The sequence below is a fragment of the Rhinopithecus roxellana genome, chromosome 5, assembly GCF_007565055.1.
Source record: "Rhinopithecus roxellana isolate Shanxi Qingling chromosome 5, ASM756505v1, whole genome shotgun sequence".
In the NCBI taxonomy this organism is placed as follows: Eukaryota; Metazoa; Chordata; class Mammalia; order Primates; family Cercopithecidae; genus Rhinopithecus; species Rhinopithecus roxellana.
The window spans coordinates 163,972,664-163,988,876 of NC_044553.1; the positions used below are offsets into that span (position 1 = coordinate 163,972,664).

At 54.0% G+C, this 16,213-nt stretch overlaps 1 protein-coding gene across 7 annotated transcripts in view; it reads right to left on the bottom strand.

Moving 5' to 3' along the window:
- BRF1 (BRF1 RNA polymerase III transcription initiation factor subunit) overlaps positions 1–16,213 on the bottom strand; it is an 80,088-nt gene that overhangs the window by 54,325 nt on the left and 9,550 nt on the right. For 6 of the 7 annotated variants that reach the window (XM_030930452.1, XM_030930455.1, XM_030930450.1 and 3 more), the window contains exon 2: positions 11,910–11,989. In XM_030930452.1, coding sequence (XP_030786312.1) covers positions 11,910–11,989 — 80 coding nt within the window. Of the gene's footprint in view, positions 1–10,897; positions 10,979–11,909; positions 11,990–16,213 lie in introns of those variants that run through there. The other variant, XM_030930458.1, reaches the window with a different exon arrangement.

Below are 16,213 nucleotides of genomic sequence, written 5' to 3' on the forward strand. Positions count from 1 at the left end.
GCAGGCAATCTGTGCTCCAGTCAATAAGCCCCATGGGGTACCCAGAGGACATGTACGGTGGGTCACAGCTCGATGCAGAGGAGAGCTGCCGTCGTGGAGATTCCAGTTCCCACTGTGTCCTCTGGCACCCAAACCCCCAGTCCTCCTGCAAAGACTACCCAAGGCAGCCTCCATCCCCCATGAAGTCAAAAACTGACCTCCCAGATTTATTTGATAAGGGCACATGAGCTGGAGAAGGTGAGGGCTGATGTTCTGCTCACGCCAAACTTCACTAATGATGACCAGCAGCCAGAGGTGGGCAGCTGCTGAGCCTGCATCCCAAGGAAGCTGGTGGCCAGGGTACACAGTCTGGCAGGTCTGAGTCAAGCCTCACACTGTGCCAGGCCCCTGGCAGTCGGCAGCACCACACGGAGCCCCAGCCCTGCTGTGGCCCTGCCACCGTGAGCACCTAAGGTTACCTGCCTGGAGCTCATATAGCTCTGAGGCCTGCAGTCCAGCTGAACTGACATGGAAGGCTGGTCACTGTCCCCAGAGCTGAGGCCTGGTCAGAGCCAAGACCCCAACAGAACGGACAGAAAGGGCACCGTGCCGGCTGCCAGCTGTGCATGTGCAGCACCAGCCAGACACACCAGCACAGACCATCCCGTGGCCCAGCAAGGCCCAGAGGGAAACAGAGTCAGCTGACAGGTGACCCGCTGAAGCTATGGCTCCTTACCTACCAGCTCTCTGCTGTATGTTTGGAAAATTCTGTAATAAAAGGTGAGAGAGAGGTACTCTCTGGAGGCCACACACTTGAGGTTGGGACTCGATCCCAAGCCCTGACCCCACAGGCACCAGCTCATGTTCGCAGCATGCAAGGGAGCTATGGTCTGAATGTCTGACTCCTCCTAAAATTCCTATGCTGAAATCCTAACCCCTACGGGGATGGTATTAAGATGCAAGGCCTTTGGGGGTGACTAGGTCAGGAGGCAGAGCTCTGATGATCAGCTCAGTGCCCTTAAAAAAGCGACCCCAAAGAACTAGCCCAGCTCTTCTACCACGTGAGGCCACAGTGAGAAGGAGCTGCCTGTAGGCCAGAGGCGGCCCTCACTAGAGAGCTGGGGAGGAGGCAGCTGTCTCCCCCATCTCCATCTGGAACTTTCCGGCTCCAGAAGTGTGAGAAACACATTCCTGCCGTTTCACCTTTCTGGTCTGTGGGGTACTGTTACAGCGGCCCAAAAGGACTAAAATGGGGGGCTTACGAGGACTGCAGTAAGGTATTTTTTACCACCTTCTTTCTTTTTTCTGAGACAGAGTCTCGCTCTGCTGCCAGGCTGGAGGGCAGTGGCGCGATCTCAGCTCACTGCAACCTCTGCCTCCCGGGTTCAAGCAATTCTCCTGCCTCAGCCTCCTGAGTAGCTGGGATTACAGGCACACGCCACCGCACCCAGCTAATTTTTTGTATTGTTAGTAGAGACAGGGTTTCACTCTGTTGGCCAGGATGGTCTCAAACTCCTGACCTCGTGATCCGCCCACCTCGGCCTCCCAAGGTGCTGAGATACAGGCATGAGCCACTGGGCCTGGCCAGAGATGTTATTAATAAACAGATATTCACATAGAAACCAACTACTAATTAGCTAGCCATAGCCTGTGAGTCTCCTTAGACTTCCCTTCCAAAGAATGAATTCTAAAAGTAAACTCAGGCTGGGTGCTGTGGCTCATGCCTGCAGTAATCCCAGCACTTTGGGAGGCCAAAGCAGGTAGATCACTTGAGCCCACAAGTTCAATTCCAGCCTGGGCAGCATAGTGATATCCAACTGCTAAAATAAATAAATAATCAGCCGGGTGTGGTGGTGCAAGTCTGTAGTCCCAGCCAAGGCAGGAGGACTGTTTGAGCTTGGAAGGTTGAAGCTGCAGTGAGCCATGATTTTGCCACTGCAGTCCAGCCTGGGCAGCAACAGAGTGAGACCCTGTCTCCAAAAAAAAAAAAAAAGATTTGAGGCATATCTGCACCTACACGTCAAGTATAAAGCCATAAAGCTTCTAGAGGAAAACACAAGAGTATCTTTAGACCTTGGAGTAGGTAAGAATTTCTTGAACAAGTCACAAATAGCCCTAACCATAAAAACTGATACACTGGGACTTCATTAAAATTAAGAAATTTCTGGCAGGGTGCAGTGGCTCACACCTGCCATCCCAGCACTTTGGGAGGTTGAGGTGGGAGGATCACTGGAGCCCAGGAGTTGAAGACAAACCTGACCAACATGGTGAGACCCCCCATCTCTATTTTGAAAAAAAAGAATTGGCCGGACGCAGTGGCTCACGCCTGTAATCCTAACACTTTTGGAGGCTGAGGCGTGCAGATCACAAGGTCAAGAGATGGAGACCATCCTGACCGACATGGTGAAACCCCGTCTCTATTAAAAAATACAAACATTAGCCGGGCATGGTGGTGCACGCCTGTAATCCCAGCTACTTGGGAGGCTGAGGCAGAAGAATCGCTTGCACCTGGGAGGCAGAGGTTGCAGTGAGCCAATCACACCATTGCATTCCAGTCTGGCAACAGAGCGAGACTCCATGTCAAAATAAAAAATTTAAAAATGAGTGGATGTGGCCGGGCACAGTGGCTCATGCCTGTAATCCCAGCACTTTGGGAGGCTGAGGTGGGTGGATCACAAGGTCAGGAGATTGAGACCATCCTGGCTAATACGGTGAAACCCCGTTTCTATTAAAAATACCAAAAAATTAGCCGGGCGTGGTGGTACGCGTCTATAGTCATGGCTACTCGGGAGGCTGAGGCAGGAAAATGGCATGAACCTGGAAGGCGGAGCTTGCAGTGAGCCAAGATTCCGCCACTGCACTCTAGCCTAGGCAACAAAGCGAGACTCCATCTCAAAAAAAAGAAAAATTAAAAAAATGAGTGGATGTGGTGGCATGTACACGTGATTCCAACTCCTCAGGAGGCTGAAGTAAGAGGGCAGCTCTAGTCTAGGAGGTTGAGGCTGCAGGGAGTAGCGACTGCACCACTGCACTCCAGCCCAGGCCCCAGAGTGAGACCCAGTCTCAAAAAAAAAATTTCAGAGGTTTCTGTTCATCAAAAGACAACATTAAGAGAGTGAGACAAGCTATAGACATGGGAGGAGGATCGAAACATGTATATCCAACAAAGGACTTAAATCCATAATATATAAAGAACTTCTACAAATCTGTAAGAAAAAGACAACTCTATTTTAAAAAGCAACATGTACAAAAGATGTCAATAGGCACTTCACAGAGAAAGGATGTCCAAACGGCCAAGAAGCATGAGAAAAGGTTGTGGCCATAATTACTCACCAAGGAAAGCAAATTCAAGCCACAGTGAGTGTGCTACACACCTACCAGAAAGACAACTGGAAAGGCTGACAATGCCACATGTGAACAAGGCTGTGGGGCCACTGGGACTCTCCTGCACTGCTTCCCAGTGGGAAGACGAACTGGTACAACCACTACAGAAAACCCTGTGGCCCAATCTGCTAATGATGAGCACATCCAGACCTCAGGACCAGAAACCCATTCGCAGGTAAACTCCCAAGAGGAGGGGGCACCCGTGTCCACCGAAGGGACCATGTGCAAGAACACGCACAGCAGCTTCCTGTGCACAGCCAAGAACAGAAACACCCCAAACGTCCATCTACAGGAAAAGGAGATCAATTGTGGTCTAGTCACACCATAAAATACAACACTGCAATAAAAAATAAACTACTGATATGCTCCAAAAAAGTACATTCTAGAACAGCTAAAACCCAGAACACTGGCGAACCAGATGCTGAGGACTGGAGCCACAGAGCTCTCCTTCCTTGCTGGTGGGAGCGCAAAATGGCTCAGGTGCTCTGGAAAAGGGTTTGGCCGTTTCTTACGAAACTAAGCATACTCTCATCACACGGTCCAGCAATCACCCAGAAAAACCTGCACATGATGTTTATGGCGGCTTCACTCATAATCGCCCAAGCCCAGATGCCCTTCAGCAAGCAGGTGAAAGGATAAACCCACCGTGGCGCACCTAGGCAGTGGAATATGACTCACCACTGAAGAGAAAGAGGCCGCAAGCTGTGCAGAGACCTGAAGGACAGTTAAATGCCCATGGCTGAGTGACAGGCTGCACAGTGACAGGATGCACAGCGTGTGACTCCAGCTCTACAACCACATGACCAAGCGCCAGCGAAAAGATCACAGGGGAAGGAGGGATGAATGTGTGGAGCTCAGGGGATTTTTAGAACACTGAAAGCAATCTGTATGAAACTGTAACAGTGGTTACCCGTCACTACGCATTCGTCTAAACCCACAGAACATGCACTGCCCAGCGTGAGCCTGGGTGTGTGGTGGAAGCTGTGTGATCCTGAGCCCAGGTGTGCGGATACAGTCTGCAGTGATCCCGAGCCCGGGTGTGCAGATGGAGGCTGTGTGATCCTGAGCCTAGGTGTGTGGATACAGCCTGCATGATCCTGAGCCTGGTGTGCAGATACAGGCTGCGTGATCCTGAGCCCAGGTGTGTGGGTACAGTCTGGATGACCCTGAGCCCGGGTGTGCAGGTGGAGCCTGCATGACCCTGAGCCTGGGCATGTGGGTACAGGATGCGTGACCCTGAGCCCGGGTGTGTGGGTGGAGCCTGCGTGACCCTGAGCCCGGGTGTGCGGATACAGCCCGCGTGACCCTGAGCCCGGGTGTGCGGATACAGCCCGTGTGACCCTGAGCCCGGGTGTGTGGATACAGCCCGTGTGACCCTGAGCCCGGGTGTGCGGATACAGGCTATGTGACCTTAAGCCCGGGTGTGCGGATACAGCCTGCGTGACCCTGAGCCCGGGTGTGCGGATACAGCCTGCGTGATCCTGAGCCTGGGTGTGTGGATACAGCCTGTGACCCTGAGCCCGGGTGTGCGAATACAGCCTGCATGATCCTGAGCTCAGGTGTGCGGATACAGCCTGTGTGATCCTGAGCTTGGGTGTGTGGATACAGCCCGCGTGATTCTGAGCTCAGGTGTGCGGATACAGCCTTTGTGATCCTGAGCTCGGGTGTGTGGATACAGCCCGCGTGATCCTGAGCCAGGGTGTGCGGATACAGCCCGCGTGATCCTGAGCCCGGGTGTGTGGATACAGCCCGCGTGATCCTGAGCCTGGGTGTGTGGATACAGCCTGTGTGACCCTGAGCCCGGGTGTGTGGATACAGCCTGTGTGACCCGGAGCCTGGGTGTGTGGATACAGCCTGCGTGATCCTGAGCTCGGGTGTGCGGATACAGCCTGAGTGATCCTGATGTGTCAATGTGGGGCCACTGACTGCAGCTCGTGCACCACTGTGGAAGGGGCGCTGACGGGGCCGGGGGAGGCTGTGTGGTGAGGGGTTCTGGGAGTCTACAGGGAACTCTCTGTATCTTCCAATCCATTTTGCTGTGAGACTAAAATGCTCTAAAAAATACAAGTCTTTTTCTTTTTTAATTCCTGTCTGAAAAAAAAAAAAAAAATTCCTGTCTGTATGATTCCCACGGTATGAAGTATGAAGCAGAAAACTAAGTGAAGCCAGTAGGCAGCAGGTGCTTTCTGAGCTGCTGCAAGCCTGACTCATGAGGATTTGTCAGGTGGCTCATGGAAGGCCAGCACATTTCATGCACTTTACTACGCATGCTATACTAGGAAAAACAGACCAAGAGGACAGAAAAAGAACTTCCCTGAGAAACGTGTCCCACAGGAAAGGCTCATCAGGTCAATGAAGAGAGCCCCACCCAGCGGTGTTTCAGAACCGTGGCTTCAGAACATCAAAGAAATCACCCAAAAGGCCTGAGATTTTAAAAACAGATCAAAACACACTGGCATTCAACATCTCTTGCTGGTGGACCCCAAGCAGATGCTCCCCACATTCCATGGGGTGCCTGTCTCAACCCCTCAGCAAGCATCCCGGGGGAAGGGGCAAGAGTTTCTCTCTCCCAGACCGTTTCTCTAAACACAGCCTCAGTGTGTCCCAGCAAACCCAAGGAGGGGCCTGTGACCTCGCAGGGCGCACGGAGGCAAACAGAGGAGACGGAGTACCCGCGGAACATGACCATCGCTGAGGGCAGGAGGGGTGGCCAGCGAGTTTATTTCCATCTTTTCCGTTTTCTAAGAATGGCAATCGAGACTTCACCAAAACAGTAACAGTCGGAAGCTACATTCACAGATTTCCACCAAACCCGGCAGGCTGGGTGGCAGGCAGGAGTGGAGGCGGTGGGCCAAGCTTGCAGTGGGACCAGGGCTGATGTGAAACCTTCAACCAGGGCGGTATGGGGAGAACAAAGGAGAAAAAACAAAATTTAAACAAACATAACCCATGATAAATCAATAAAAGGCAATAAAGGGTTTTTTAAAAGTAAGATAAATACGGCTGGGTGTGGTGGCTCACGCCTCTAATTCGAGCACTTTGGGAGGCCGAGGCGGGTGGATCACCTGAGGTCAGGAGTTTGAGACCAGCTTGGCCAACATGGCTAAACGCTGTCTCTACTAAAAATACAAAAATTAGCCAGGCGTGGTGGTGAGCGCTTGTAACTCCAGCTACTCGGGAGGCTGAGGCAGGAGAGTTGCTCGAACCCAGGAGGCGGAGGTTACAGTGAGCCCAGATCGCGCCACTGCACTCCAGCCTGGGCGACAGAGTGAGACTCCGTCTCAAAAAACAAACAAACAAACAAACAAGTAAAAAAAGGTAAAATAAATATGAACTACAAAATAAGAGGCAGGAAGAGCCCAACGTATCAGAAATGTGCCAGCTACAATGGGCCAAAATCCCCTCTTGTCTCCAGAAGTATCTGAAAAATACGTTAGGATCTGCCCCATAGACCTGCTCCCAAGACACTGGACAGTAAGGCGGTACGGCGGGCCTGACCCCTAGAGCAGAGAAGGGCATCACTGCACAGGACACTGGACAGCAAGGAGGAACGGCGGGCCTGACCCCTACACTGGACAGCAAGGAGGTTCGGCGGGCCCGACCCCTACACTGGACAGCAAGGAGGTTCGGCGGGCCCGACCCCTACACTGGACAGCAAGGAGGTTCGGCGGGCCCGACCCCTACACTGGACAGCAAGGAGGTTCGGCGGGCCCGACCCTACACTGGACAGCAAGGAGGTTCGGCGGGCCCGACCCCTACACTGGACAGCAAGGAGGTTCGGCGGGCCCGACCCCTACACTGGACAGCAAGGAGGTTCGGCGGGCCCGACCCCTACACTGGACAGCAAGGAGGTTCGGCGGGCCCGACCCCTACACTGGACAGCAAGGAGGTTCGGCGGGCCCGACCCCTACACTGGACAGCAAGGAGGTTCGGCGGGCCCGACCCCTACACTGGACAGCAAGGAGGTTCGGCGGGCCCGACCCCTACACTGGACAGCAAGGAGGTTCGGCGGGCCCGACCCCTACACTGGACAGCAAGGAGGTTCGGCGGGCCCGACCCCTACACTGGACAGCAAGGAGGTTCGGCGGGCCCGACCCCTACACTGGACAGCAAGGAGGTTCGGCGGGCCCGACCCCTACACTGGACAGCAAGGAGGTTCGGCGGGCCCGACCCCTACACTGGACAGCAAGGAGGTTCGGCGGGCCCGACCCCTACACTGGACAGCAAGGAGGTTCGGCGGGCCCGACCCCTACACTGGACAGCAAGGAGGTTCGGCGGGCCCGACCCCTACACTGGACAGCAAGGAGGTTCGGCGGGCCCGACCCCTACACTGGACAGCAAGGAGGTTCGGCGGGCCCGACCCCTACACTGGACAGCAAGGAGGTTCGGCGGGCCCGACCCCTACACTGGACAGCAAGGAGGTTCGGCGGGCCCGACCCCTACACTGGACAGCAAGGAGGTTCGGCGGGCCCGACCCCTACACTGGACAGCAAGGAGGTTCGGCGGGCCCGACCCCTACACTGGACAGCAAGGAGGTTCGGCGGGCCCGACCCCTACACTGGACAGCAAGGAGGTTCGGCGGGCCCGACCCCTACACTGGACAGCAAGGAGGTTCGGCGGGCCCGACCCCTACACTGGACAGCAAGGAGGTTCGGCGGGCCCGACCCCTACACTGGACAGCAAGGAGGTTCGGCGGGCCCGACCCCTACACTGGACAGCAAGGAGGTTCGGCGGGCCCGACCCCTACACTGGACAGCAAGGAGGTTCGGCGGGCCCGACCCCTACACTGGACAGCAAGGAGGTTCGGCGGGCCCGACCCCTACACTGGACAGCAAGGAGGTTCGGCGGGCCCGACCCCTACACTGGACAGCAAGGAGGTTCGGCGGGCCCGACCCCTACACTGGACAGCAAGGAGGTTCGGCGGGCCCGACCCCTACACTGGACAGCAAGGAGGTTCGGCGGGCCCGACCCCTACACTGGACAGCAAGGAGGTTCGGCGGGCCGACCCCTACACTGGACAGCAAGGAGGTTCGGCGGGCCCGACCCCTACACTGGACAGCAAGGAGGTTCGGCGGGCCCGACCCCTACACTGGACAGCAAGGAGGTTCGGCGGGCCCGACCCCTACACTGGACAGCAAGGAGGTTCGGCGGGCCCGACCCCTAGGGCAGAGAAGGGCATCACTGCCACAGCAGGGGGCCTGACTGGCAGCAGAAGGGACAACCCCGGCGAGAGTCCGCAGGAAATAGGACAGGGGCTGGACTGACAGCCTCCCTCAGCCCCACACCCCATCCAGGCAGGAGCGCTGCCTGGCCCAGGGCAGGTGGGTGGGAGAGCTCATTGGGTGGGCAGCAGCAGGGCATGGCCCCTGCTGCAGGTACCTGGGCTGCAGCCGCAGATCCCCAGGTAGGAGCCCAGGTACGAAGGTCGGCATAGGGTACCCCAGAACCACCCATCCCCAGTAAGACTCAACAGGCGTGGGGGCCCTGCAGCTTCCCCCATACAGTGAGTAGGGTCCACGGGCCTCCCGGGCCTGCACAGCCACAACCTTCACTGACACTCACCCCTAATTAGGGAGGTTGTATGTTCCATTTTCATTTCTTTCTGGAACCAAAGGTATTTAAAGGGTTTTGAAAGGTCAGATGAGCTATTTCTCTTTCTCTGTTGTTGGTTTCCAATCTTATTGCAATGTACGTGTCTGCACGGACACTACTCTTTGCAATTTGTTTAGGTCTGAGGCATGACCAACTCCAGTAAAGGTACCACGAGTTTTTGGGAAAACACAGACTATATTCTGTGTGGAGAACAAAGCTCTTCATAAGGAGAAAATCTCGAAGTCAGTAGAAGAAAAAAAGGAGATAGCCTGGTGGCACCAGAAGCAGTGGGCAGAGCTGGGTCCCAACCCAGGCAGCCTGAAGGTCAGGAGGGCCCCTGGGCAGTGCAGCCCAGCCTCCGCCTGGAGGAACTGTAAATGTGCATGCCAGTAAGAGTCTTGAAACAGACAAAACAAAAAACTGACAAAACTATAGGCAGGAGAGGACAAATCCAGTCACTGTGCCAGGTCTTCATGCACACTCTCGGTGACAGACAGACAACCAGCCAATGGGGAGGAGGGACACGCTGCACTGCACCGGCTTCCTGCAGGAAATGCATTCAAGTGCCCAACACACACGCACTTCCACAAAACTGGCCTTCCACCGGGCCACAGAGCACGGCTCGAAGCATTTCAGGAGACTGAACTCACACAGAGGGTGCTCTCTACTGCAGAAGAATCACGCCGGCAGCCAGGAAGAAAGGCGCGGACTTGTACTCCTCTACCAGTAAGTCCATGGCGGGGCAAGGAAACAAGCACAACGCAAGCGTAAGGATCCATCCACTCGGCTGTGAGGGATCACTGCAAGCCCAACGACCCCTGCCAGCCTAGGCGTGTCGGTGCTGGCCACCCGTCGGCAGCAGCAGCCAGGAGCAGAGGCAGGTGCTCAAGAGCCCAGCCTCCTGTAGATGGTACAAGAGAAAACAGCCAGGGTGATGTGCTGTCCACACAGAGATGTTCTACCTGTCCCAACCGCCTTCCAGCACACAGACCAAGGCTGCGGGACATGGCTGCACCGATCACAAGGATCCCTCACATGGTCCTCGCATTCCTGAGAGTGTACTCAATGAAACAGTGAAGCCGAAGAGGTCCTAGCACACAGTATCCCTGCCTGGACTGACCCACACTCAATGGTGAAGACTGGATGCTTCCCCAGGATCAAGGACAAGAGGATGTCTGTTCACACCACTGCTATTCAACGTGGTAAACAAACAAAAAACAAGCACTAGATTGGAAAGGAAAGATAACACGATCTTGTACATAAAATCCTAAACGACCCGCTAAAAAACTCTTTTTTTCTTTTTTTTTGAGACGGAGTCTCGCTCTGTCGCCCAGGCTGGAGTGCAGTGGCACAATTTCGGCTCACCGCAACCTCCGCATCATGGGTTCACGCCATTCTCCTGCCTCAGCCTCCTGAGTAGCTGCGACTACAGGCGCCCGCCATCACACCCGGCTAATTTTTTGTGTTTTTAGTAGAGACGGGGTTTCACCGTGTTAGCCAGGACGGTCTCGATCTCCTGACCTCATGATCCGCCCGCCTCGGCCTCCCAAAGTCCTGGGATTACAGGCGTGAGCCACCGCGCCCGGCCTAAAAAACTCTTAAGAGTAAAAAACAAGTTCAGTTGCAAGATTCAAGATCAATATATATCAACTGAGAATACGTTCAACAAAAGGAGTATGAAACTTGTACTCTGAAAACTACTAAAATTGTTGAAACAAATTAAAGAAGACCCAAATGAATGGAAAGACATCCCGTGTTCAGGTGTCAGAACACGTAACACTGTTTAGGTGGCAGTGCTCCCCAAAATGACCAACAGACTAATACAATCCCCGTCAAAATCCCCGCTGACTTCTTGGCAGAAACTGACAAGCTGATCCAAAATTCACAGGGACTTCAAACAGACAACATAACACTTTTGAAAAAGAGCAGTTAGAGGACTCACAGTTCCTGATTTCAAAACTGACTGCAAAGCTTCGGTGTCCGGAACAGCGTGGAACTGACGCCAGGACCGTCACGCAGTCACTAAGCCAAACCGAAAATCCAGAAATAAGCGTTCAGGTTTACAGCCAATGGATTTTCAACAAGGGTACCAGGAGGATGCCAACTGGGAAACACAGTGCTTTCAACACACGATCCTGAGAAAACTAGGTCTCCACGTGCAGGAGCGAAGGTAGGCCCTTACCTTCTATCACCTGCAAACACTGACTCAGTATGGATCAAAACCTACAAGTAAGAGCTGAAGGCACAAAACTCCAAAAAATCATAAGCAGAAATCTTCACGATTTGGACTGGATTAGGCAACATTTGTTAGTTATGATACCAAAAGCACAGCCATCAAGAGACTAAATAGGTAAACTGGACACTATCAGAATTTAAAACATTCATGCTCCCAAAGGATACCAGCGAAAAATAAAAAGATAAAAGAATATGAAAAGAACACATGGAATGGCTGAAAATGTCCTATAAATCACCTATCTGATGAAAGACTTGTACCTAAAATACATAAAATTACACATCCAATAAAAGACTTGTATCTAAAATACATAAACAACTTTTTCAACTCAATCATAAGAAAAATAACCCAGCAGACATTTCTCCAGTTTGTGGTGAACTGGCACTTTGACAAAACGCAGTGAGAATGTCACTACAATATCCAACTGCTACAAATGTGTTGTTTCTGCCTCCATCTCACTGAGCCCAGCAAGCAATGGCTGTGGACCCTGCGGGATCCACTGGGTTCTCCCCAAGCAGCCCTGGCAGAGTCTGCAGGACACCCAGGAGGGGACTCAGGGCACAATTCCTCCTGGAAGGCGGCCTGGGCTGGGCATGCAGGGTGACAAGAAAGTGGCAGGCCATGAAGTTCACGGCTGAGTCAGTGCCCCCCACCCTAGCACCACCATCCCCATCTCTGGGACCCGCCGCAAGCTCAGCGGCATCCATGGTGGGAAATACCAGTTCTGCAGGGTCTGCGCTCTTGACTCCTTCCCCAGATTCACGTGGAAGCCGCCACCCAGAGTCGGGGTTTTGCCAGCACCTGTCAACACAAAAAAGACAGATCAGCCAAAACCTGGAGAAGATCTGCATTTACAACCCTTTCATGACATCCACAGACACAAAGTGAAAGCAAAGCGGGGGTCAGCACTCACGGGGGAAGCAGCAGGGTGGCCCCCCGCACCCCCATTACTGAGCCAGGAACCCCAGTGGGAGAAGCATCTCTCACTCTGCCCAGCCAGCAGGGTTGAGGGTGGGCCAACTGCACTTTCTGCATTTTCTTTTTTCTTTTTTTGAGACGGAGTCTCGCTCTGTCGCCCAGGCTGGAGCACAGTGGCGCCATCTCGGCTCACTGCAAGCTCCGCCTCCCGGGTTCATGCCATTCTCCGGCCTCAGCCTCCCGAGTAGCTGGAATTACAGGTGCCCACCACCACGCCCGGCTAATTTTTTGTATTTTTAGTAGAGACAGGGTTTCACCGTGTTAGCCAGGATGGTCTCGATCTCCTGACTTTGTCATCCGCCCACCTCGGCCTCCCAAAGTGCTGGGATTACAGGCACTTTCTGTATTTTCTAACCATGTCCCTAACACACTGCAAGTCCAGAGTGGACTCTGTCACACAGCTGCCGGGTGAGAGCACAGATGTATTTCCAAACCTCTGCAAGTGGTGTGCACACAGTGTGAGCTGGCCCTCCCCCGTGCCCCAGGCCAGCCCACTCAGATGTCACTCCTGCATGGTGACCACATGTGAACGCATCCACCTCCCTGCTGGACTGCAGGGGATGCAGGTACCATCCCATGTGCCCCAAGGCACTGCAACCAGCCAGTCTGCAGAAGGCCCCCACGCCTCAGCCCACCCATGCACGGGGAGGCTGCCGCTGAACCTGCTGGGCACTCTACTCTGGAGCTCTGCCAACTAACAGCATGCCTACCACGTCCACCACACTCTGCCCTGCAGGGCTTCGGGGTTAAGACCTGGGCCTGGCACATCAGGTGGACATGCGGATTGTTCACCAGGTTCACCAACCCGAACACTGCAGCCTGATCTTCCAACGAGAACAGTGAGGTGAGGCCCCAGGCATGCCCAAAGATGGGGGAGCTGGAAAGTGCCCCCCGCTCCGCAGCGTCGGCCCTCTGGCTGGCACAGGGGCCAGCACATTTGTGACAAAACACAGACACAGGACTGGAGGCTGCTGCAATCAGGGGACATGCAGACAACCTTGGCCCCCTGGGGAAGGCAAGTGTGCAGGGCCTGTCAGAGGACACTGGAAGGATGGGATGCAGACACAGAAAGCCAATCGATGGAGCCTGGGGCCAGGCCCTGCGGGGAAAGCATGAGGCAGAGACCTCAGGGTCACCCAGGGGCGGCTACCAGCACAGACAAGGCAGAACAGGCATGGCCTCTAACAACACTCTTTAAAGACTCCAGTAAAATGATTGTAAAGTTCGGCTGGAAGCAAAAAGGAACTAGAGCAGCCAAGAAAATTGTGAAGAGATCAAGGGGCAGCTGCTGGGCCTGTACAGGAACTCAGAGTTGAACAGGGTCAGGTGGCACTCAGCTTTCCCTGGTGGCAGCAGAGGCAAAGCCCAGGCCTTCTTCAGGCTGAGGCCCAGAGCCGGCCTCCTGCTGGGTAACGTGGCCACAGGGACAGCTGGCAGCAGGGGCGCTGGCACTGAGCACAGACCTCTCCAACAAAGGTGGTGCCGGAATGGGGGCAGTGCCTGGCGACTGCCTGGGTTGTCACAACTGGGATCTATGTACTAGTTTTCTGTGGCTGCCATAAAAATTGCCACAAACCTAGTGGCCTTCAAGAAGCTAGAGCAGGGCCGGGCGCAGTGACTCAGGCCTATAATCCCAGCACTTTGGGAGGCCGAGGTGGGTGGATCACAAGGTCAGGAGATCGAGACCATCTTGGCTAACATGGTGAAACTCCTTCTCTACTAAAAATACAAAAAATTAGTCAGGCATGGTGGCAGGTGCCTGTAATCCCAGCTACTCAGGAGGCTGAGGCAGGAGAATCGCTTGAACCCAGGAGGCGGAGGTTGCAGTGAGCTGAGATCGTGCCACTGCACTCCAGTCTGGTCGACAGAGCAAGACTCCGTCTCAAAAAATAAAAATAAAAATAAATTAAAAAAGAAGCTGGAGGAGTGGCCGGGCATGGTGGCTCACACCTGTGGTCCCAACACTTTGGGAGGCCAGAGCAGGAAGATTGCTCAACCCAGGAGTTTGATACCAGCCTGGGCAACACAGGGAGACTCATTTCTACAAAAAAAACTGAAAAAAAATCAGCCAGGTATGGTGGCAACTGCTTGTGGTCCTACTACGGCTCACACCTGTAATCACAGCACTATAAGAGGCTGAGGCAGGAAGACTGTTTGAACCCGGGAGTTCAAGACCAGCCTGGACAACATAGCAAGATCTCATCTCTACCGAAAAAAAAAAAAAAAAAAAAATTAGCCAGGTGTGGTGGCACATGCCTGTGGTCCCAGACCAGGCAGGCAGATTGTTTTGAGTTCAGAAGATGGAGGCTGCAGTGAGCTGTGATGGCACCACTGCACTCCAGCCTGAGCCACACAGTGAGAACTTGTCTCAAAAAATAATAAAGTAAGAGAAGCTGGAGCAGGTGGCAGTGGTGTCTCCTTGTGGGGGCTAGAGAGGTCCTGGCAGTGCCACAGTGAGGTGCCTGCTGACATGATAATCCAGAAGACAGGCCAGGGAGCAACGCAGGGCTCAGGGGAGACCCATGCTGGAATAAGGGGGCTTTGAGCAGCACTGATGAGCCAACTCTAAATTCTGCAGAAATCTGGCCCAGGCCTCCTCAGGCTGAGCTCAAGGTGCCTGCATCTCCGACCCTCCCTCAGGGTTGTTTCGTAAGCAGTGTTTATTTATTGGGGTTTTTTTTGAGAGACAGTCTCGCATATTCTAATTAGTGTATATAAAGCTTTTAATAAATAATGCATATAATAAACTGCATTAGAAAAAGGACAATGATCAAATTACAAAAAGCCAGCCGGGCGCAGTCACTCACGCCTGTAACCTCAGCACTTTGGGAGGCCGAGGTGGTTGGATCACCTGAGGTCGGGAGTTCGAGACCAGCCTAACCAACACGGAAAAACCCTGTCTCTACTAAAAATACAAAATTCGGCAGGCGTGGTGGCGCATGCCTGCAATCCCAGCTACTCGGGAGGCCGAGGCAACAGAATCATTTGAATCTGGGAGGCAGAGGTTGCGGTGAGCCAAGATCGAGCCATTGCACTCCAGCCTGGGCAACAAGAATTGAAACTGTGTCTCAAAAGTAAATAAATAAATGGAAAGCCCCTGAAGTCCCACCTTCCAAGAACAGGGGACGCCATGCAGCCTCCAATATAGCCACGTTTCCCTGCCTAGGAACAGTGGGCAGCAGGAGTGCTTCTAACAGAACAAGGCCACAGTGAGACGACACACTAAATTACAGTGATGATTTCGATTCTAGTTGTGTTTCACGCAATCTCTTCACTCCTTGACCCATGCCCATCAGCTTGTACCACAACACACTGCAAAGCTGCGTGCGTTCACAGCTCCACACTCCACCTGCCACCTCTGCCCTCCCTCCTCCATTACTCTTTCCTGCACCCTCCAGCCTCCTGTCCCCTCCTCACACCCCAGGACCTCTATTTCCTGTCCCTGTGTTGTTCTCCCTGTACCCCAACACCACGGTCACCCTCCCTGGGGCCATGCTGCTGCACCTGCTCTGGAAGCGCCTCCTGGCTTCTGCTTCCCCCACACCCTGGTGCGTGCACACTTGCAGGGACATGCCCAGGACACATGCAGACAGTGTGAAACCTCAGAACACTAAGCCACAGGGAGGGTGAAAGAGGAAAGTGCCACCTCTGGCTGAAACTGCCACGATGCCTTCTACTTCTAAAAAACATTTGATATTTTCCATAGTGCATTTCTACTCCTGTTAGCTGGAACTAACGTGTGCAAGGGGCCAGGTCTTGTGGGGCCTGGCTGAGACTGCCCTCCTGTGGACAGCAGGGGAGGACCTGCAGTTCCACCAGAGCCAGAAGAGGGCCAGAGGCTGCAGGGGCACCTCTGAGCTCTGACAAAGCCAGCAACACTCCATACCGTGCACCAGACACAAAGGCGGGCCAGGGGCCCTCCATGTCTTGAAAGATCCAGCACAGCACTGTCGTCCATTTCACTCCAGGATTCTTCCAACACAGGAAAGCAATAACCTTTAATACTCACATGCTCATTTAACTTAAAGGGGTGAGCTCAGTTTCAGG